The sequence below is a fragment of the Ovis canadensis genome, chromosome 14 (assembly GCF_042477335.2).
Source record: "Ovis canadensis isolate MfBH-ARS-UI-01 breed Bighorn chromosome 14, ARS-UI_OviCan_v2, whole genome shotgun sequence".
Lineage (NCBI taxonomy): Eukaryota > Metazoa > Chordata > Mammalia > Artiodactyla > Bovidae > Ovis > Ovis canadensis.
In genome coordinates, this window is record NC_091258.1 from 78,273,686 (window position 1) to 78,297,035 (window position 23,350).

General features: G+C 45.8%; 3 protein-coding genes across 3 annotated transcripts; all 3 read left to right on the top strand.

The window, feature by feature from the left end:
• The first annotated feature begins 2,086 nt into the window (after positions 1 to 2,086).
• On the top strand, positions 2,087 to 6,987 carry LOC138419376 (olfactory receptor 6Z7-like). Its single transcript, XM_069552228.1, has 2 exons — positions 2,087 to 2,128; positions 5,241 to 6,987. The coding sequence occupies exon 2, from the start codon at positions 5,241 to 5,243 to the stop codon at positions 6,177 to 6,179; it is 939 nt and encodes a 312-aa protein (XP_069408329.1). The 5' UTR covers positions 2,087 to 2,128; the 3' UTR covers positions 6,180 to 6,987.
• A 4,442-nt stretch (positions 6,988 to 11,429) lies between these two features.
• LOC138419377 (olfactory receptor 6Z7-like) lies at positions 11,430 to 12,368 on the top strand. Its single transcript, XM_069552229.1, has one exon. The coding sequence runs from the start codon at positions 11,430 to 11,432 to the stop codon at positions 12,366 to 12,368; it is 939 nt and encodes a 312-aa protein (XP_069408330.1).
• Positions 12,369 to 20,928: 8,560 nt separating this feature from the next.
• LOC138419652 (olfactory receptor 6Z7-like) lies at positions 20,929 to 21,903 on the top strand. The gene has a single exon (XM_069552495.1). It carries the CDS (start codon positions 20,929 to 20,931, stop codon positions 21,901 to 21,903), a length of 975 nt encoding a protein of 324 aa, XP_069408596.1.
• Positions 21,904 to 23,350: the final 1,447 nt, after the last annotated feature.

The window sequence follows — 23,350 nt, forward strand, 5'->3', positions numbered from 1 at the left end:
CAGCAAAGACCTAGCACAGCCAAACAAGGACAACAAAACCGAAGCAAGGTCTATTTCTGGAGGATCCCCCAGGAGACTGGTCAGGTACTCGCCTCAAAAGAGCTCTAAGGACAAGGTGTCAGCGGTTACAGTGACATTGACTTGAATTTTTTAACCTTGAGATGTATTATCTTATAAGAGTAAATGGTAAAATACAATGCCTATCACTAATGAGAGTGGAGAGAGACTGCCTCTGATCTTAGGTAAGAACACTGAAGTGACGGTGGTCAGACCACATAAGGGCTTGGGACCAAACATGGCAGCTGCAGTTTTGAACATCATCTGGCTGGTGTTGGTCCAAGAGAGAATGGCCAAGTGGCTCCTTGCACACCGTCTTCTGTGGACGGGATCACTTAGTGTCGTGCAAAACAGTGGTCACTGTGGAGAAGGGCTGGGAAGGCTTGGTCCACGGCAAGGGGTTGAAGGACATGAGATCCTTCACATTTGCAATTGCAGTTCCTTTGCTCAGAATGCTGTCCCGATCTTTCCCCATGTGGGGCTCTCTCAGCTCATGTGTTACACCGTCGACCATTTTAGCTTTTATAATCCCCAGTGCCTTATCTCAGGGCCCTTCATGCACTTCACCACAACCTTAATCCCTTCAAAATGGCCTTGCCTTTTATTGGCTTTTTTCTTCATTATCTATTTTTCTCACAGGTCAGCACACTGCAGATACGGACTGTATCTTTCTTCTTCACTCGTGTATTCTTGAAAGTGTTAGCTGCTCAGGCACGTCTGACTTTGTGCGATCCCCATTGTCTGTAGTCTGCCAGGCTTCCCTGTCCATGGAATTCTCCAGGCAAGAATCCTGGAGTGGGTTGCCACTTCCTCCTCCAGGGGATCTTCCTGACCCAGGGATCAAACCCTGGTCTCCTGCACTGCAGGCAGATGCTTTACCATCTGAGCCAGCAGGGAGCCTAAGGAACCAGATAAATTTAGAAAACCAAGCCATGGGGACTGCTCAGTCTGGAGACAGAGGTTTTGAGGCTTCAGCTTTTAGGTGTCATTTTCAGCTAAAATTGGCTGGACATTGTCAGTAGTGCTGCCCTGAAAATAGGGGTGCAAGTTTCATTTAAAATTAAGATTTTCTTGGGATCTAAGGCAAGGAGTGGGCTGGTTGGACAGGTAGTGACTCTGTATTTAGTGTTTCTGGTTGGTGGTCGGAGCGAGGCGATGCCTCATTATAATTTTCATTTGCATTTCTCTTAAGATTTCAGGAGGTGAAATTTTTCTGCTAATTTTTTTTAAGCAGTGTGAGTAAAACTGACCTCTCCAAAGTGGCCTTTTACCGTCTGCCCAGTTTTGAATCTTTCTCCAGGCGCTACCCAAGGATCTTTGTTGAGGACAACTGTTTTCTCCCTCTGCCCTCCTGGCTGGTGAATATGAAGAGCCCAGTTAAGAGATGTTTTCAGGTCTTGTGCCACGTGGTTTGGTTTTTTTGTTTGTTTGTTTTTTTTAGTGATTTAGTTTTTTTTTTCCCCTTTGGAGTAAACTTGATTTCTGTTGTTCTGTTTGTTTGGGGTTTATAGGAACTTGATTCAGTTCTCACAGATGTATATCTGTTCTGTTCTTTTAAGGGGTCTTTTCCCATATAGGTTCTCTCAGTGTGTTCAGTAGACTTCCTTGGGCTGTTCAGTAGGTCCTTTTGGATTATCTTTGATAATAGATAGTGTGTATGTGTCAATCCCAACCTCTTAATGTCTCCCTTCCCCTGCCTTTTATTTTAATTATCATAAGTGGGTTTTCTAAGCCTGTGTGTAGATGGACTGGTCATTCTTCATTTTTCTATTGATGGACACTTTGGGTGATGCTGTCTATTAAATATTGTCAGCAGTGCTTCCTTGAAAATAGAGCTGCCAGGATCATTTTCCATTATGCTTTTCTCTGGATCTAAGGCAGGGAGTGGGCTTGCCAGATCACATGGTGGCTCTACATTCACTGTCTTAAGGAGTCCCCATACTGTTTTCCTTCCTGGCTGCACCCGCCCATTTCCCTCCCCGCCCACACTGCAGGCAGATTCCCTGTTCCCCTCACCCTCAGCAGCACTGAATCTTTGCAGATCTTTCGGAGGGTGGCCATTCTGAACAGTGTAAGCTGAAACGCCGCCATTTCTCTAACAGTGAGACTGAGCATCTTTCATGGGCTTTGTGGCCATTTGGATGCCTTTTTAAGACAAAGGTCTATTTAGATCTCTGGCCTGTTTTTCTATTGAGTTGATTGGTTTATGATACTAAGCTGAACTATTTGTTTGTTTCGAGATGAATAAATTGTTCTTAAATTTTATCATAACCATTTTCCCCCATTTAAAGGTTGTCTTTTCCTTTCATTTAGAATTTCCCTTGCTGTGCAAAATCTTTTGAGGTTACTTTTGTTGAGTTTTGTTATTTTTCATTTTTCTAAGAGTGAAACCAAGAAGTTGCTGTGATTGATTTTAAAACCTGTTCTGACCATATTTTCCTCAAGAAGTTTAGAGTATCCATTCCTCCATTTAGCTCTTTAATATATTTGGAGTTTCTTTTCTTTATAAGGTTAGGGAGAGACGTAATTTTATTCACTTTTCCCTTGTTTAAGAAATCTCCATGCTGTCCTCTGTTCTGGCTGTTAATTTACATTGCCAGCATCAATAGAGGAGAATTCATTTTCCCCCAAAACTTCTCCACTGTTTACTGTTGGTAGACTTTTTTTTTTAAGGTGGAAAGAGTATTTTATTTTTTTAATTGATTTATTTATTTTAATTGGAGGCTAATTACTTTACAACATTCTAGTGGTTTTTGCCATCTGTTGACATGAATCAGCCATGGGTGTACATGTGTTCGCCATTCTGAACCCCTGCCCCACCTCCCTCCCCATTCCATCCCTCAGGGTTATCCCAGTGCACCAGCCCTGAGCACCCTGTCTCATGCATCAAACCTGGACTGGTGATCTGTTTCATATATGATAATATACATGTCTCAGTGCTATTCTCTCAGATCATCCCACCCTCACCTTCTCCCACAGAGTCCAAAAGTCTGTTCTTTACATCTGTTTATCTCTTTTGCTATCTTGCATGCAGGGTCATCATTACCATCTTTCTAAACTCCATATATATGCGTTAATATACTGCTTTGGTATTTTTCTTTCTGACTTACTTCACTCTGTATAATAGATTCCAGTCTCATCCACCTCATTAGAACTGATTCAAATGTGTTCTTTTTTAATAGCTGAGTAATATTTCCATTGTCTATATGTACTACAGCTTTCTCATCCATTCATCTGCCAATGGACATCTGGGTTGCTTCCATGTCCTGGCTATTGTAAACGGTGCTGCAATGAACATTGGGGTACACGTGTCTCTTTCAGTTCTGTTTTCCTTGGTGTGTATGCTCAGCAGTGGGATTGCTGGGTCACATGGCAGTTCTATTTTCAGTTTTTTAAGGAATCTCCACACTGTTCTCCATAGTAGCTGTATTAGTTTGCATTCCCACCAACAGTGTAAGAGGGTTCCATTTTCTCCACACCCTCTCCAGCATTTATTGCTTGTAGACTTTTGGATCGCAGCCATTCTGACCAGCATGACATGGCATCTCATTGTAGTTTTGATTCACATTTCTCTGATAATGAGTGATGTTGAACATCTTTTCATGTGTTTGTTAGCCATCTGTATGTCTTCTTTGGAGAAATGTCTGTTTAGTTCTCTGGCCCATTTTTTGATTGGGTCATTTATTTTTCTGGGATTGAGCTGCATGAGCTGCTTGTACATTTTTGAGATTAATTCTTTGTCAGTTGCTTTGTTTGCTATTATTTTCTCCCGTTCTGAAGGCTGTCTTTTCACCTTGATTATAGTTTCCTTTTTTGTGCAAAAGCTTTTAAGTTTAATTAGGTCCTATTTGTTTATTTTTGCTTTTATTTCCATTATTCTGGGAGGTGGGCATAGAGGATCCTGCTGTGATTTATGTTGGAGAATGTTTTGCCTATGTTTTCCTCTAGGAGTTTTATAGTTTCTGGTCTTACATTTAGATCTTTAATCCATTTTGAGTTTATTTTTGTATATGGTGTTAGAAAGTGCTCTAGTTTCATTCTTTTACAAGTGGTTGACCAGTTTTCCCGGCACCACTTGTTAAAGAGATTGTCTTTTCTCCATTGTATATTCTCACCTCCTTTGTCAAAGATAAGGTGTCTATAGGTGCCTGGATTTATCTCTGGGCTTTCTATTTTGTTCCGTTGATCTATATTTCTGTCTTTGTGCCAGTACCATACTGTCCTGATGACTGTAGCTTTGTAGTATAGTCTGAAGTCAGGCAGTTTGATTCCTCCAGTTCCATTCTTCTTTCTCAAGATTACTTTGGCTATTTGAGGTTTTTTTGTATTTCCATACAAATTGTGAAATCATTTGTTCTAGTTCTGTGAAAAATAACATTGGTTGCTTGATAGGGGTTGCATTGAATCTATAGATTGCTTTGGGTAGTATACTCATTTTCACTATATTGATTCTTCTGATCCATGAACACGGTATAGTCCTCCATCATTTGTGTCATCTTTGATTTTTTTCACCAGTGTTTTATAGTTTTCTATATATAGGTCTTTTGTTTCTTTAGGTACATTTATTCCTAAGTATTTTATCCTTTTTGTAGCAATGGTGAATGGAATTATTTCCTTAATTTCTCTTTCTGTTTTCTCACTGTTAATGTATAGGAATGCAAGGGATTTCTGTGTACTAATTTTATATCCTGCAAGTTTACTATATTAATTGATTAGCTCCAGTAATTTTCTGGTGGTGTCTTTAGGGTTTTCTATGCAGAGGATCATGTCATCTGCAAACAGTGAGTTTTACTTCTTCTTTTCCAATCTGGATTCCTTTTATTTCTCTTTCTTCTCTGATTGCTGTGGCTAAAACTTCCAAAACTATGTTGAATAGTAGTGGTGAGAGTGGGCACCTTTGTGTTGTTCCTGACTTTAGGAGAAATGCTTTCAGGTTTTCACCACTGAGGATAATGTCTTCGGTGGGTTTATCACATGTGGCTTTTATTATGTTGAGGTGTGTTCCTTCTAAGTCTGCTTTCTGGTTCACAAATCTACAGCATCTCTCTTCATAACACCCATTTCCAAGAGAATTTGGGTTTGCCAGTGTCTGAGTTCCCAATACACTGGGAACATATTCCCAATATTGTATACTACGTGTCTTTGCAGGAATCAGGATGTCGATAAACTTGGTCTCTCCACAGATGGAGATATCCCTGGAGTTGGGCAATATGACAAGGGTCCAGGAATTCGTCTTGCTGGGCTTGTCCACGAGCCCAGAAACAAGGGAAATCCTGTTTGCCGTCTTCCTGACCCTCTACCTGCTGACCCTCCTGGAGAACGCCCTCATCGTCTTCCTCGTCTGCAGCCACAGCGAGCTCCACAAGCCCATGTACTTTTTCCTGGGCAACCTGAGCTGCCTGGAGATGTGCTACGTGTCCGTGACCATGCCCAGCCTGCTCGCGGGGCTGTGGACGGGACCCTGCCACGTGCCCTTCCCAGCCTGCATGACCCAGCTCTTCTTCTTTGTTTCCCTCATCTGCACAGAGTGTACCCTGCTGGCCTCCATGGCCTGTGACCGCTACGTGGCCATCTGCCGCCCACTGCACTACCCGCTGCTCATGCGGCCCCAGGTCTGCCTGGGCTTGGCCGGGACTTCGTGGCTTGGTGGGCTGCTGGTCTCGGTGGTCAAGACAGCGTGCATCGCCAGCCTGTCCTACTGTGGCCCCAACGTCCTCAACCAATTCTTCTGTGACGTCTCCCCACTGCTCAACCTGTCCTGCACCCACGTGGCCCTGACTGAGCTGGTGGACTTCCTCTCGGCCATCGTCATCTTCTGCGGGACGCTGCTGGTCGCCCTGGCCTCCTACTCGGCCATCGGGGTGACGGTGCTCCACATGCCTTCCGCCGCCGCCCGGCGCAAGGCCTTCTCCACCTGCGCCTCCCACCTGGTGGTGGTGGGCATCTTCTACTCAGCAGCCCTCTTCATCTACTGCCGCCCCAGCCGCATCAGATCCGTGGACCTCAACAAGGTGCTGTCGGTCATCTACACGGTGGCCACGCCCATGTGCAATCCGGTCATCTACTGCCTGCGGAACAGAGAGGTCCACGCGGCCCTGTTCAGAACTCTCCACTGGACTTGATCCTGTTCTTGGGACATTAACCCCATACCTCCTAATTTACATTTTCTCATAGCTTGAAACACTTCCTTAAGGGATATTGAAAAAAAAAAGTTACATACTGAAGGAATACATTTCTCACTTCTCATTATTTCTCACAAAGAAAGTGAAAGTGTTAGCTGCTCAGTCATCTCTGACTCTTTGTGACCCCACGGAGTGTAGCCCCTCAGGCTTCTCTGTCCATGGAATTCTCCAGGCAAGAATACTGGAGTGGGTTGCCATTTCTTTCTCCACGGGAGCTTCCTGACCCAGGGATCACATCCAGGTCTCCTGCATTACAGGCAGATTCTATACTGTTAATATATATTAAAGCTATCCAGGAAGCCTTAATATATATACGAGTTTGAAGCAATCCATAACAGAATCGTAGCTACCCAAGAGAAATGTGAACATTGTCTATAAGAAAGCAGATCATCAGAGATGACTGATAAGGGCTGGTGACCCTCATGACAAGATGCTTCACTTTATGAGTAAGCCAGGAAAGTAAATTTAACCATCTCATCAGTTTTATTAAGGGAATATTGATGAATATTTATTTCCTAAATGTGTCTATATGTCCCCACAAGTAGAAATAGATATGTACAAGGACATTCCTTGGATCTTTGCTTGCAATAGGACACAGCCTACATGTCCATACAGTGCATAGATTAAAAATAAGTACATTCATTGTAAGATAAGCATTAGGCTGTTAAAAAGAAATCAATTTGTATGTTTTGACATGGATATTTGGTTCATATATATATGTTAAGTTAAAAATAAAATATAGTGTGAATACTTCTGTATTTTTTAAAATTAACTTTTAAGTTTACAAGTGTATGTTGAACCAGAAGACCATTTTCTCTGCTCTTCAGATGCCTTGGTGCTTCTCAGAGCAAGTTGTGAACATGTGTTTCCTTGCTAACGTGCACCCTAGGATTGATTCAATGAAGGCAGGAGCATTTTCTCATTCATCTTTGTTTTCTAAAAATTTTTGGCTGCATCCCATGGCGTGAGGGACCTTAGCTTCCAGACGAGGAATGGAACCCATGCTCCCTGCATTGGATGGCGGAGTCTTAACCACTGCACAGCCAGGGACGCCCTTCTCACCCATCTTTATTCTCCAGGATCCAGGCGCAGGGCTAGGCGTTTGGGAAGGGATCTGTGAATGCACGATGGCCTCAACAAAGGGCGGGTCTGAGGCTGACTCTCCTCTTGTGTGTGTGCACTAAGTCTCTCCAGTCATGTCTGCCCCTGCGATTCCATGGACTGTAGCCCCCCAGGTTCCTCTGTCCATGGGATTCTCCAGGCAAGAATACTGGAGGGGGTTGCCATGCCATCCTTGAGGGGATCTTCCCGACCCAGGTATCTAACCCGAGTCTCTTACATCTCCTATGCTAGCAGGTGGCTTCTTTACCACCAGCGCCACCTGGGAAGTCCTCTCCTCCCCTTAAGCCTCTGAAACGTTATATAAAAAACAAAGATTCCTCTTCTCTGAATCCACAGAGATCGGGGAAGTCTCTGAGGTCAAGAGCGCCAGCTTAAGCCCGCCTCCTTCTCGCTGTGAGGGCAGTCACCTTAGCAAGTCAGACCATCCAGAACAACGGAGAGAAACGAGGGTGGGGTGGTTGGTTGGGGTGGGTGCCTCGCTGAAGACCAGGAGCAAATCCTTCCAAGCTGGACTGAAAGGTCATTCCTCTGTTCGTTGGCATCTCCTCCTCTGGGCAGGAGCCCAACCTGCCTGAACACCAGAGCCTCCTTTGGGTACAGCATCAGCAAGAAGGGATCTGTACCTTCTGTCTTTAAGCCATCAGGTGAGGGAACAAACTCCTTATGGATGCGGACAAGGAACCATGGAAGGACGTGCTCCTTAATAGAACACCCAAGGCGTACCTCGTACCAACTCTAAAATTTATACCTGTCTCTGTAGAGTGCATGGACGTGTTCTACCAGACATGGCTTCTCTGGGCAAGTAGGTCAAGTGGCTTCTTGAAGAAAATCCATCTAGTAAGGGAGAGATATCCTCAAAGTCACATCTGTCTGGCTCTGAAGTGGTTTTCAACCACCATGCTTTACCATCCCAAGAGATCAGGTATACAGTAGCTACTGTTATATGGACTTGATTAATTCTAAGGGAATCTCTGTGTTACAGATACGGGAAAGGAGGCTAATGGATTAAGTAACTTTCAGTCACTGAAAGTTCTCAGTGTTGTCATTGTTGTTCAGTTGCTAAGTCGTGCCCGGCTCTTTGTGATCCCATGGACTGCTCCCTGCCCTTCAGTATCCCCTGGAGTTTGCTCAAACTCATGTCCATTGAGTCGGTGATGTTATTTCAGTCTTAGGTTGTTAGAACAAATTAAGTGAAGCAATTGATGGCAAATTGCAATACCAAATCAATTAGAATTGTTGCCACTTAGGCTGTGAGCAGCACTGAGCCCGCTGCCTGGCACATAGAAAGAGCTTAATATATAGCAATCATGTTGGCTACTACATTTACAGTTGTAACCAACTGTGTGCCAACTGGACTATGAGCATTAAGTGTTTATAATAACCAGGACGCATGGATAGAGTGCATGGATTACAAATATTATAGTTTTTTTCCTTTTCCCTTGTTGGTCGTATGACTTTAGGCAAGTCACTTTTACTCCCTGAAGTTCAGTGATCCCCCTTGAAAGATAAGATAATGAGAGCAGTTCTTACAGGTTCTTTGAGGCAAATGAATAAAACAACATGAAAAATTCCTAGCACAGTGCCTGGAGTGCTGTTAAAGCAGAGACTTTGGAAACACTCCAATCTTTGCTGCATTGTTCATGTGGCAAATGACTGCAAAGCTCTTATACGGCCAATGCTCCATGTGGACCAGTCCTTGGCCCACGATCCATCCTCATCTCTTTCTGTTCTTCGTGTTCTCTGAGCCTGGTTTAAAGTGTGTCCAGAAACTTTCCTGAAGCGTCTTGGCTGTGGACATCTTTGCCCCCCCCAAGCATTTTAGCCGCAATGATTTTCACTGCATAACTGATTGTCCGTGTTGCCGTGTGTGTGTGCTTCGTCACCCTGTGGCGTCTGACTCTTCGCAGCCCTTTGGACTGTAGCCTGCCAGGCTTCTCTGTCCGTGGGATTCTCCAGGCAAGAATACTAGAGAGGGTTGCCATTTCCTTCTCCAGGGGATCTTCCAGACCCAGGGATTGAACCAGCATCTCCTGCGTCTTCCGCATTGGCAGGCAGACTCCTTACCCATGAGCCATCAGGGAATAAAAGATTAAATGACTGGCTGACAGTTTGACATAAAGTGATTCAGCACCAAAGTCTGTCTCAGCTGTGACTGACCCTGGTGCTGTCACTCCCTGGCTGTGTGGTCTTGGGGCAATGCTTTGACCTGTCTGGGTCTCACACGTGCATTCTGGCATAGAGCTGAGCGGGTAACAGGCAGGAAGGCCAGAGGTCCCCAAGCAGCAGGAGGAAATAAACTGCAAGGGGCAGATGTTTTTCCCCTTTTCTGCTGATGAAAGTGGCTCCGCCTGAGACTGCTATTTTTTTCTTTTCTCAAACCTTGGGCTGATAATAGCTCAACAAACCAGTACTCATGTCAATTGTCTTATGGCCAGGGATGACACACCTCGTGCCATTCCATCTCAAAAATGCATATTGTGGGAGAGGGGCCTGGTGAGACGCCCTCAGCCTTGAGGTGCTTCTTTCACCTGATTAGAAGCTTGCCAACAGACATAAACTGCTTTGTTAAAAACGAGCAAGCGGGCACTCTTTCTGTCCGCATCTGATGTCTGTTTCAGAAGCTTTCCCTTTGTCTGTTATACTTCAATAAAACTTTGCCGCACAAAAATCTCCAAGTAGTCAAGCCTCGGCTCTGACCCCAGATCACAATCCTCTCCTCCGGAAGTCACGAATCCTGGCATAACACACAGCTTTCAGCGGCAGCCTTTCAGAACGAAGAATACAACTATGGTGTCTGGCAGTTTACTGGCTTGTAGTAAGGGCTCGGTGGAATTATAGATGTTTTCATGATTAGACTGCGGGCCCCAGTTCATGTCAGTAGTTTGCTCTGTGAGCCTCAAGTGCCTTAAGTATAATGGTGGGGAAGTGTTGCACATGTCTGCATATGATCACTGACTGAATACAGAGCTTACATTTTCCACCTTCTGCTGAAAAGCCAATTCATTTTTGTGGGAATCCTTCTGTGATTCAGACAGGAAGCTGCCCCTTTGTCCTTCTTAAACACTGTAATTGAGAGTCATATAATCTATAAAATAAAATCACATTAAAGGTAGAGGGATATTTTTACAGAAAGAGGGAACTGACTGTCTTGGATTTTTATTTAGAATACTTCTAAATTCCTGTGTGGGTTTCCCTGGTGGCTCAGTGGTAAAGAATCCGCCTGCCAACATAGGAGACATGAGTTCAATCCCTGGGTCTGGAAGATTCCCTGGAGAAGGTAATGGTAACCCACTCCAGTATTCTTGCCTGGAGAATCCCATGGACAGAGGAGCCTGGCGGGCTGCAGTCTATGGGATCCCAGAAGAGTTGGACATGACTTAGTGACTAAACAATAGCAACAAATTCCTGTTCAGTGTGTAAAGAGAATGGAAAAATTAATTTGGAGAGAATTTTTTTTTCGGGATAGAAATGACAAAAAATCTAATTTATTTGATACACCAATTTGCTCTCAATTGCTTCACTGAATTTATTATAACAACCTAACTGGCTTTGCTGGTGGCTCAGTGGTAAAGAATCTGCCTGCAATGCAGGATCTGCAGGGGATTCAGGTTCGATCCCTGGGTCGGGAAGGCCCCCTGGAGGAGGAAATGGCAACCCACTCCAGTATTTATTCTTGCCTGGAGAATCCCAAGGACAGAGGAGCCTGGTGGGCTGCCGTCCATAGGGTAGCAAAGAATCAGTCAGGACCGAAGTGACTTAGCATGCAAGCAACTGGAGGCAAGTGTTATTTTTCCAGTTTTCAGTTGGCATAGTTTGTGTTAGGACCTAGAGTCACGACAGAGCAGAGTACCCAAGATGTCTGCTTTCATGGATCTAAAGTGTCTTTCTCTGTAACAGTCAATTTCCAAGAGAAGTTGGGCAGCCAGTTCACTAGGGCACCCACACTCTGCGAACGTCTTCCTAACATGTGTATCTATTTATTTTTATTTTTATTTTTATTTTTTTTTTTACTATTGTGCCTCTGCAGAAAGCAGAAAACAGAATGTCCACAACTTTGTCTCTCTGCAGATGGAGAGGTCCCTGGAGCTGGGCAACATGACGAGGGTCCAGGAATTCGTCTTGCTGGGCTTGTCCACGAGCCCAGAAACAAGGGAAGTCCTGTTTGCCGCCTTCCTGACCCTCTACCTGCTGACCCTCCTGGAGAACGCCCTCATCGTCTTCCTCGTCTGCAGCCACACTGAGCTCCACAAGCCCATGTACTTCTTCCTGGGCAACCTGAGCTGCCTGGAGATGTGCTACGTGTCCGTGACCATGCCCAGCCTGCTCGCGGGGCTGTGGACGGGACCCTGCCACGTGCCCTTCCCAGCCTGCATGACCCAGCTCTTCTTCTTTGTTTCCCTCATCTGCACAGAGTGTACCCTGCTGGCCTCCATGGCCTGTGACCGCTACGTGGCCATCTGCCGCCCACTGCACTACCCGCTGCTCATGCGGCCCCAGGTCTGCCTGGGCTTGGCTGGGACTTCGTGGCTTGGTGGGCTGCTGGTCTCGGTGGTCAAGACAGCGTGCATCGCCAGCCTGTCCTACTGTGGCCCCAATGTCCTCAACCAATTCTTCTGTGACGTCTCCCCACTGCTCAACCTGTCCTGCACCCACGTGGCCCTGACTGAGCTGGTGGACTTCCTCTCGGCCATCGTCATCTTCTGCGGGACGCTGCTGGTCGCCCTGGCCTCCTACTCGGCCATCGGGGTGACGGTGCTCCACATGCCTTCAGCTGCCGCCCGGCGCAAGGCCTTCTCCACCTGCGCCTCCCACCTGGTGGTGGTGGGCATCTTCTACTCAGCAGCCCTCTTCATCTACTGCCGCCCCAGCCGCATCAGATCCATGGACCTCAACAAGGTGCTGTCGGTCATCTACACGGTGGCCACGCCCATGTGCAACCCGGTCATCTACTGCCTGCGGAACAGAGAGGTCCACACGGCCCTGTTCAGAACTCTCCGCTGGACTTGATCCTGGTCTTGGGAAGTTAGACCCCTCCTCATGTCCTGAATAAAGAAAGCTTTTTCACTCTCCTCTATCACTCTCATCAAGAGGCTCTTTAGTTCCTCCTCACTTTCTGCCCTTAGAGTGGTATCATCTGACAGTCCCTTGGACTGCAAGGAGATCCAACCAGTCCATCCTAAAGGAAATCAACCCTGAAAATTCACTGGAAGGACTGGAGCTGAAGCTGAAGCTCCAATACTTTGACCATCTGATGCGAAGTGTGGACTCACTGGAAAGGACCCTGAGGCTGGGAAAGATTGCAGGCAAAAGGAGAAGGGGGCTCCAGAGGAGGAGATGGATAGCTAGCATCACCCACTCAATGGACGTGAATTTGAGCAAGCTCTGAAAGATAGTGGAGGACAGAGGAACCTGGGGGGCTATAGTCCGTGGGGTCTCAAAGAGTCCAACAAATTTAGGGACTGAACAACAACATGTTTTAATTTAAATGTTTCATGATTCCAAATGCTATAATATCAAAGGCAAGTAAAATGCTGGAGAAATAGATTTCCCACCTGGTAGACACGAGCAATCAATATATACTTGTCAATATATACTGATTGCTATGGATTGACTATTGTAGCAGTCAATAGCAAACTCTGAATTACCCTTTGAAAAGGGAGCAATGTCCACAAGAAAGCAGGCCATCAAAGATGAGCTGTAATTGACTGGCAACTCACACGACTAGATGCTGAAATTGACTAGCAAGGGGAGAAATGCAGGTTTAACAGCTCCATCAGCTTATTCCTAGAATACTGACAAATATTTCCCCAGTCTTTCGGTGTGTTCCGACACATAGAAACAGATAGTACATACAATGGCGTTCTTCACATCTTTGTCATAAAAAAACAGAAACAACTTAAGTGTCCATCAAAAGTGAATGGATAAAATACATTCTACATTCATCTGAAGCGAACACTGGGCTGTAAAATGAATAGAAACGGGTTTTCAATATTCTCTTAAAAAATTTTTTTTGACCACACTGCAGTAGGTGGGACCTTAGTCCCCTCACCAGGGATCCAACCTGTGGCCACTGCATTGGAAGACAGAGTCTTAACCTCTGGACTACCAAGGAGTCCCAAGAGATAGATTTTTATCTTTGATGTGCAAAGATATATCTTTGAGATATATATGCTAAATGAAAATCATGACAAACAGCTCTGGGTTTCATTCATTTTTTGTTTGTGGACCATTATTTTGATATAATTTCAGACTTACAGAAAAGTTGCAAGGGTGCTTAACACTCTGACATATCTGATGTTGTGTTGCCACATATTGTATATTCCTCCATTTGCTTACCCCCTTTTTCTCCCCATCACCTCCATTTACTTCTTTGACAATGATCTGAACGTGGTTTAGAGACATTGTGCCCTTTTACTTATATATGCTTTAGTGTTTATTTCCTAAGAACAATGATATTATTTTGCAGTCTGGAGCAGAGGAATTAACTGACTTCTAACCTGTACCTCTTTGAAAAGCAACTCTAGTAACTAGTGCTTCATATTTGTTTTCAGTTGTCTGTATATAAAATTTATGTACAGTGATATGCACAAATATTAAATGTTCAAGTCAATATCTTTTTTTTTGACGAATGTGTATGTCACCACCTCCATCAATATAAAGGGCATTTTCCCCAAAAAATGTTCCCTTGCGCCCCTTTCCTGTTAGTTCTGCCAGAGGTAATCACTTTGACTTTTTTTTTTAATCATTGATTAGTTCTTACCTGTGCTAGAATTTTGTATAAATGGAGTCCAGACATGGAAGCAACCTAGATGTCCATCGTCAGATGAATGGATAAGAAAGCTGTGGTACATACACACAATGGGATATTACTCAGCTATTAAAAAGAATGCATTTGAATCAGTTCAAATGAGGTGGATGAAACTGGAGCCTTATACAGAGTGAAGTAAGTCAGAAAGAAAAACACCAATACAGTATATTAACGCATATGTATGGAATTTAGAAAGATGGTAATGATGACTCTATATGCGAGACAGCAAAAGAGACACAGATGTAAAGAGCAGACTTTTGGACTCTGTGGGAGAAGGCGAGGGTGGGATGATTTGAGAGAATAGCATTGAAACATGTATATTACCCTATGTGAAATAGATCACCAGTCCAGGTTTGATGCATGAGACAGGGTACTCAGGGCTGGTGCACTGGGATGACCCTGAGGGATGGGATGGGGAGGGAGGTGGGAGGGGGTTCAGGATGGGGAACACATGTACACCCATGGCTGATTCATGTAAATGTATGGCAAAACCACTACAATATTGTAAGTAATTAGCCTCCAATTAAAATAAATAAATTAATTTTTTTAAGTAAAAAAAAAAATCAAGTCCAGAGGAGACACTTGTTTGTATATGACTTCTTCAGACCACAGTGTTTGTACCAGCAGCAACTGGAAACTATAAAATATTTATTTATTTTGAAGATTTTTTTAATGTGGACCATTTTAAAGTGTTTATCGAATCTGGTGGAATATTGCCTCCGCTTCATGTTTTGGGTTTTCTTGGCTGCAATGCATGTTAGTTCCCCAACTGGGGACAAACTTCTGCCCCCTTTGTTGGAAGCTTGGAGTCTTAGTCACTGGACCAGGGAAGTCCTGTCACAAATATTTATTGGGCAGTAGAGAGGCTTAGGAGGGAGAGGAGATATGTGTATATACACAAAATTGGGACTGACTCTGGGTGATACACTGCAGAGGCCACTGCCACACTGTAAAGCAATTATCCTCTAATGTAAACAATTCTTGCTTATCAACTGCAGCTTAATGTGGACTGATGGTCTTACTACTCATGAAAAAATGCTCTGCTAGAATTGTGAACACACTACTTCTAAGTCTATTTTATTTGATTGCACAAAAGGGGAAAATAAAAACAATAAAAAAACAATACATTGATAGTACTTCCTCCAAATATGCACCCTTCGTTCCAGGAATGGATAGTAGACCTACTTGGCAGGGAGTCAAAGGCATAGCGGCTTCCCAGGTGGCTCAGAGGTAAAGAACCTGCCTGCCAGGGCAGGAGACGTGGGTTGGATCCCAGGGTTGGGAAGATCCCCAGAGAAAGAAATGGCAACCCACTCCAGCATTCTTGCCTTGGAAGCCCCATGGACCAAGGAGCCTGGGGGGCTGCAGTCCAGGGGGCTGAACAACAGTAACAACAGCGACAACAGTGGCCAAGTCTCGGCCAGCTCTGGGATCCCACGGACAGTAGCCTGCTACCAGAAGAAAAAATCTTTCCCCTTAATAAGATTCCTTTGGGGTGCAAGACACTGGCTGGGTGCCTCGGAGACTATTTTGGACTTAATCCTCATGGCAGCCTGAAGGAGTCAGGGTTATTATCGCCCTACTGAAGATAAAGACATGAGGCTCAGACCATCAGAGCTTTTGTCAGAGAGAGCTTGAGTCACAGAGAGCCTGGGCTACACCGAGATTCTAATTCCAACGCCCTTCTGTTAACCTGAACAACAGTATATTTACTGAGGCTCATGAAGTAAGTGTATCAGGTTGACGCTAGCAATAAACGCATGGCACAGAGCACAAGAGAAAATCTTTAGGGACTGAAAGTACGGCTAAGCGTTTTCTGTTAAATTTCCCTCCCTTTCTCTCTGTCTGTGTTTGTGATTTTGACTTGAGTTGCACAATGTGAAACGTATTTCTTGTTGCGGGCCATGGTAAAACCACTAGATTATGCTGCACCTAGATTCCTTCACAGACAGGTGATAAATGAAAGCTATCATCATACAGCATGTCTTTCATTCCTGATGCAGGTATTATTATCCTAAGTAATAGGCAAGCTGGGGGCTTCCCAGGTGGCTCAGTGGTAAAGAATCCACCCACAACACAGGAGACCTGGGTTCAGTTCCTGGGTCGGGAAGCTCCCCTGGAGAAGGGAATGGCAACCCACTCCAGTATTCTTATTTGAGGAATCCATGGACAGAGGAGCCTGGTTGGCTACGGTCCATGGGGTCGAAAGAGTCAGACACGACTGAGCCGCTCGACAGCAGCAGCAACAGGTAAATCAGGCTTGGAGAGATTAAGAACCTTACAGTTAGGCAAAATTAGAAAACAAATACCGTATGTTAAGGCATGCGCATGGGATCTAGAAAGGTGGCTGATGAACCTATCAGCAGGCAGCAGTGGAGACGCAGAGAGAGCAGGCTTGTGGACATGGCAGGGCAGGAGAGGGTGGGAGGGGCTGAGAGAGGAGCACTGAGGGAGATAACACTACCACGCGCAAAGCAGGCAGCTGGCGGCCGGCGCTGAACGCCACAGGGACACGGGCGGGACGGGGCTGGGGTGGAGGGGGCCCCGGGCGGAGCGTATGTGTACGCTGACGACTGGTTCACACTGTTGTACAGCAGAAACGGTCACAGCATTGTGAAGCAATTATGCTCCAGTGAAAATTAACATACATAAAACTGGTATTTTGGTGTATAGTTACATGAATTTTAACACAAGTAGAAGGTCTTTTTTCTGCGTGACTTTCGTATAAATAGTGAGTAGATGCAAAAGAAACTATGCAACCCAGGAGTAGAGCATAAAAATGACAAAGCTGTGAGTCCTTTCACTCAGGGAATCAGCAGCACATCCAACATCATGCTCCTTCTTGGGGCTTCTCAGGAGACGCTAGGGGTAAGGAGCCCGCCCGCCAGTGCAAGAGGCATAAGGAGATATGAGCTCGAGCCCTGGGCCGGGAAGATCCCCTGGAGGAGGGCATGGCAACCCACTCCAGTGTCCTTGCCTGGAAAATCCCATGGACAGAGGAGCCTGGCAGGATACAGTCCACGGGGTCGCAAAGAGTCGGACACCGTCGCACACACGCACTCCTTTATAGAAAGAGACCACAATTCACTTTTCAATTCTATTATTGGGTACTTGGAATGTTTACATTCTCTTTTTTTGCTAGTAAAATTGTGCTGCTATGAACATTACTCTGGAAATATATATATGCTTGGAAACAGAATTTCTGGGGCATAGTCATGTCTTAACATTTACTTGATAATGACAAATTGTTTTCTGAAGCTATCAGACCAATTCAGACTCCCAGAGGCAGCATATGTAAGTTTTCATTGTTAATCTTGATATTTTCAGAAGTTTGTAGTTTTCCCAATTCCACAGGTATGAAGTGGTACCTAATTTTGGTTTTAATTTCTGTTTCTTTGGTTCCTAATCAGGTGAGCATATTTTTTATGTTTTGAGTGACTAATATTTTTTGGCGAGGTATACATTCAGAACTTTTGCTCAATTTTCTGCTAAAAAACTTCTTTGCATATTAACTGACCAATTTCTCTGTATATCCTACACAAGGATCCCTCCTAACTTATGCAGGACGGTGAAGGTATCAGTCACTCAGTCATGTCCAGCTCTTCGTGACCCATGGGCTGTAGCCCACCAGGCTCCTCTCTCCTTGGGATTCTCCAGGCAAGAACACTGGCGTGAGCTGGCATTTCCTTCTCACTTACGTATACTGCAAGTATATTTTTTCCAGCTTGTGAATTTTCCTCTAATAGTCTGTGGTGGTCAGAATTTTTCAATGCTGCTAATTTTTAAAAATTTTAAAGTGTAAGGTTTTTGACTGTCTTCTTATCGTAGTCTAAACCCCCAGTGTCATAAAAGAGATCTCCTTGTAGCTCAAACGGTAAAGACTCTACCTGCGATGCAGGAGACCAGGGTTCGATCCCCGGCTCGGGAAGATCCCCTGGAGAAGGGAATGGCACCCCACTCCAGTGTTCTTGCCCGGAGAGTCCCACGGACAGAGGAGCCTGGTGGGCTGCAGTCCGTGGGGTCACACAGAGTCGGACACGACTGAGTGGCTGCCACGCGGTGCCGTAAAGGCCCGCTTCCGCACTGCTTTCTACAATCTCAGAGGCTCGCACTTCACATGTGTGTTTTTAGCTCACCTGAAACTGATTTTTTACGTGTCCTGTGATGCAGGGTTCCAATCTCTTTTTCTTTTTTTAAAAACACGTATTTGTTTTAATTGAAGGTGAATTGCTTTACAGTGTTGTGTTGGTTTGCTGCACACCAGCATCAATCAGCCACAGGTACATGTACGCCCTCTTCCTCCGAAACCTTCCTCCCAGCCCATCCCACCCCTCTAGGTTGTCACACAGCACCAGTTGAGTTTCCATGGGTACACTAATTGTTTGAGAGCCATTTCTTGCCAAGTACATCCTTTTCCTCACTTATCTGCAATAAAGTTACGTCATCAATCAAGTTTACATGTACGCTTGGTGTGTTTCTGGGTTTTACTCCATTCTGCTATTCTGATTACCTCTGAAACAATTTTCATTGGGAATTTTTTAAAGGTTTATTTTTTTTTGATGGGGACCATTTTAACGTCTTTATGGAATGTGTTACAATACTGCTTCTGTTTCAGGCTCTGGTTTTTTTGGCTGTGAGGCGTGTGGGATCTTGCCTCCCCAGCCAGTGATCAAACCCACACCCCTCGCGTTGGGAGGAGACGCCTTCACCACTGGGCCACCAGGAAGCTCCTCACTGGGAGCGTTTACCACAGACATGGGAACACAGCGAGTTGCTTAGAAAGAGTTGGGGAGAGACGAAGCTACAGGGAAGCAGGTTTTGCTCGTATGGATGGGAGAAATCTGTTTTCTTCCCCTTCCTCTTCCTTCTCTATCTTTCAGCCACACTGGCTTGTCTTTTTTTCCTTGAAGACCCTGAGCTCCTTCCTGACCTAAGTTTTTGGCAACTGCTTTTTCTCGTTCCACTTCGAACACTCTTCTGCCAGCTCAATGCTCCCTCATCCTTTCCCATTAGTCAGAAACAAGCTCAGACGTCTCTACCCACCCCAAAGAAGTTTCCTCCGACTGCCCGTCCTAGAATAACCTCCTTCAGACCGTGCGGACCATCCTGCTTTGCTTTCTCCTTGGCACTGAGCTGCTGAAATTCTGTATTTGTCTCCTGTGGGCCTCCTCTACTCCTCACTACCTAGAATGAGAATTTGAACACGCTCACTGGTTGATTTCATGCCCCTCATGTATAGTAGACACTTAATCAATATTTGCTCCTGAATACAAAGAATAGGGCTTCCCTGGTGGCTCAGACGGTAAAGAATCCGCCTACAAGGCAGGAGATCTGGGTTTGATTCCTGGGTCAGGAAAATCCCCTGGCAGAGGGAATGGCACCCACTCCAGTATTCTTGCCTGGAAAAAATTCCATTGACAGAGGAGGCTGGCAGGCTGCAGTCCATGGAGCAGCAAAGAGTCAGACGCAACTGAGTGACTAACACTTTCACACTTTTTTCAAACATATGATAAGTGATGTCAGAAATAAGTCCAAATAACACCGTCTCTATATCTCAGTCACCTAAAACTCTAAGTGAATTCCTAATACTAATGGTAGAGGCGAAGACCCCTTATTTCTGTAACTCCATCCTGTTGCGCAAGTTACACTGCCTATGGGTTTCAGTTATGCATATGAACTGGTAGAATAATGCCTGTTTGTGAAGGGTCATGAAAGTCCATTGATCTCCATGTGTTCAAAAAAATGCCGCAGTGGAGGAGTGCCTAAGCGATTCTCAGCACACGTATTTAGTTTCTTTCCTTAGAAAGAGAGACACTCTCTTTCTGGAAGGGATCTTCTTTAGAAGTATTCAGGGAAAAGCTCACCACTGGTCTTTTTTTAATTCATGTCTGGCCGCTCTGAGTCTTTGTTGCTCTGCGGGCCTTTCTGCAGCTGTGGCGAGCTACGGCCTAGTTGTAGGACATGGGTTTCTCATCGCGGTGGCTTCCGTGTTGTAGCGCACACGCTCGAGGGCATGCAGGCTTCAGCCCATGGGCTTAGGTGCCTGGGGGCATGTGGAATCTTCCCAGACCAGGGATCAAACCCCCTGCCTTGGCAGGCGCATTCTTAACCACTCGCCCACCAGGGAAGTCCATCCCATGGGTCCTTTTTTAAAAAAGAAACCATTACTGCTGGACCTTCTCTCTAATAAACAGTGACCTCTAATAAACTGCTGGACCTTCTGTCTAATAAAAATTTCCTCTAGAAATCCAACCCACTTTAGAGAAGGAAGTGTCTCACATTAAGGAATTGTGAGTCTTCCTTTACCGAAAATAGTGCAGACAACTTCTGGGGTCCTGGGACATTTTTCAAAACAAAAAGAAAGAAATCCAATCCAGAAAACACCACTTAAGGTCATCAGATGTAAAGGGATAATTGTGCCTTGCGTTAAAAAGCTCTTTCTCATCTACTTCCATGTTATCCGTAAGGACCAAAGATTTTGTGGGTCCCATAGCTTTGACCTCCATTTTACAGATGACATAACACAGGCTCATTCAGGACGAGCGCCCTCTATGATTACAGATGTAGCAAGTACAGCGTTAAGCGTCCTGTTTCCAGATTTGCAGTTTCCCAGTTGCTCCTTGCTGTGCTCCTGACAACGGTCAGGCTCCAGCAAAGCAGCTTTGCCTCAACAGCCCCTAACGGCATATGCTCTTCCTTGCTGGCCAATTTATTTCTGATGGATTACGGCCTCTAAGAGCCTGTTTCTTCCTTACTTAGATGGAGAGGGCTCTGTATTTGGGCAATGTGTCCGGAGTGCAAGAGTTTATCCTGCTGGGTCTGTCTGCCAGGCAAGGCGTGAGGGTCGTGGTGTTTGCCATCTTCCTGACCCTCTACCTGCTGACCCTCCTGGAGAACGCCCTCATCGTCTTCCTCGTCTGCAGCCACACCGAGCTCCACAAGCCCATGTACTTCTTCCTGGGCAACCTGAGCTGCCTGGAGATGTGCTACGTGTCCGTGACCATGCCCAGCCTGCTCGCGGGGCTGTGGACGGGACCCTGCCACGTGCCCCTCCCAGCCTGCCTGATTCAGCTTTTTTTATTTGTCTCCCTCATTAGCACCAAGTGTGCCCTCCTGGCCTCCATGGCCTGTGACCGCTACGTGGCCATCTGCCGCCCACTGCACTACCCGCTGCTCATGCGGCCCCAGGTCTGCCTGGGCTTGGCCGGGACTTCGCGGCTTGGTGGGCTGCTGGTCTCGGTGGTCAAGACAGCGTGCATCGCCAGCCTGTCCTACTGTGGCCCCAACGTCCTCATCCACTTCTTCTGTGACGTCTCCCCACTGCTCAACCTGTCCTGCACCCACGTGGCCCTGACCGAGCTGGTGGACTTCCTCTCGGCCATCGTCATCTTCTGCGGGACGCTGCTGGTCGCCCTGGCCTCCTACTCGGCCATCGGGATGACGGTGCTCCGCATGCCTTCGGCTGCTGCCCGGCGCAAGGCCTTCTCCACCTGCGCCTCCCACCTGGTGGTGGTGGGCATCTTCTACTCGGTGGCCCTCTTCATGTATTCCTGCCCCAGCCGCGTCGAGTCCACTGACCTCCACAAGCTGCTGTCGGTCATCTACACGGTGGTCACGTCCGCCTGCAGCCCAGTGGTCTACTGCCTGCGGAACAGGGGGGTCCATGTGGCCCTGCGGAGAACCCTCCATTCCCGCAAGGGCTCCTCAGCAAGAACTGACATCTCCTGCTCCTGACTTGAAAACTTGCACGGCCAAAACACACACACACACACACACACACACGCGCGCGCGCGCGGGCAACTTCCAAAGCCAAATAGAAACCCAGAGGGAAGTATTTGCAATATAGCATACAAGGATTCTTTAAATAAAGGAGAAACATATGAAGACTCGAGAGAAAAACAAAATGAAAATTGTCAGGAACAAGCAGATTCTCAAAGGAAACACGTAGGTGGCTGATAACCTACCCCTCAAATGTACATCCTCTCCAGTAATCCAAGAAATGGAAATTTACTCCTTGCCTACTGAAAAAAATTGTGTAATATTTAAACTTAAGTACAAGTTTTTATTGTTACGTTGTGAAATTTGGAATAAACATTATTTTATTGAAAAATTTTGCAAATAATGCAAATGCCCACCAACATGGAATTCTTTAAATCTTACATTATATGCCCTGCTGTGCTGTGTTTAGTCGCTCAGTCATGTCCAGCTCTCTGCGACCCCACGGACTGTAGCCTGCCAGGCTCCTCTGTCCATGGGGATTCTTCAGACAATAATACTGGAGCGGGTTGCCATGCCTCCAGGGGATCTTCCCAATCTAGGGATCAAACCCAGGTCTCCCACATTGCAGGTAGATTTTTTACTGTTTGAGCCCCCAGGAAAGCCCATGAATACTGGGGTGAGTAGCCTGTCCCTTCTCCAGGGGATCTTCCTGACCCAGGAATCGAACCAGGGTCTCCTGCACTGCAGGCAGACTCTTTACCAGCTGAGCTACCAGGGAAGCCCAGGATGTTATATATACAGTGTGAAGTCACATGCATTCATTAAAGAGATTAAACCAGACACTGTCATGGGGAGATGGTATGTTGTTGAGTTAAACATGAAAGAAGCAATATAAAAGTATGTCAAAGATTTGTAAAACAATAATAAGTAGACTAATTGTAGTAGTTATTTAAGTTAATATTTGCCTAGAAAGTTGGTCCATAAAGAAGGCTGAGTGCCAAAGAATTGATGCTTTTGAACTGTGGTGTTGGAGAAGACTCTAGAGAGTCCCTTGGACAGCAAGGAGATCCAACCAGTCCATCCTAAAGGAAATCAACCCTGCATATTCATTGGAAGGACTGATGCTGAAGCTGAAGCTCCAATACTTTGGCCATCTGATGTGAAGTGTGGACTCACTGGAAAAGACCCTGATGCGGGGAAAGAGTGAAGGCACGGGGAGAAGGGGGTGGCAGAGGGTGAGATGGCTGAATGGCGTCACTGACTCAGTGGACATGAGTTTGAGCACTCTCTGGGACATGGTGAAGGACAGGGAAGCCTGGTGTGCTGCAGTCCCTGGGGTCACAAAGAGTCAGATATAACTTAGCAGCTGAACGAAACAATAATGCCTAGAAAAAGGGCCTCAGTGGTGAGAACCTGCCTGCCAGTGCAGAAGGCACAGGAGATGTGGGTGCAATCCCTGGAT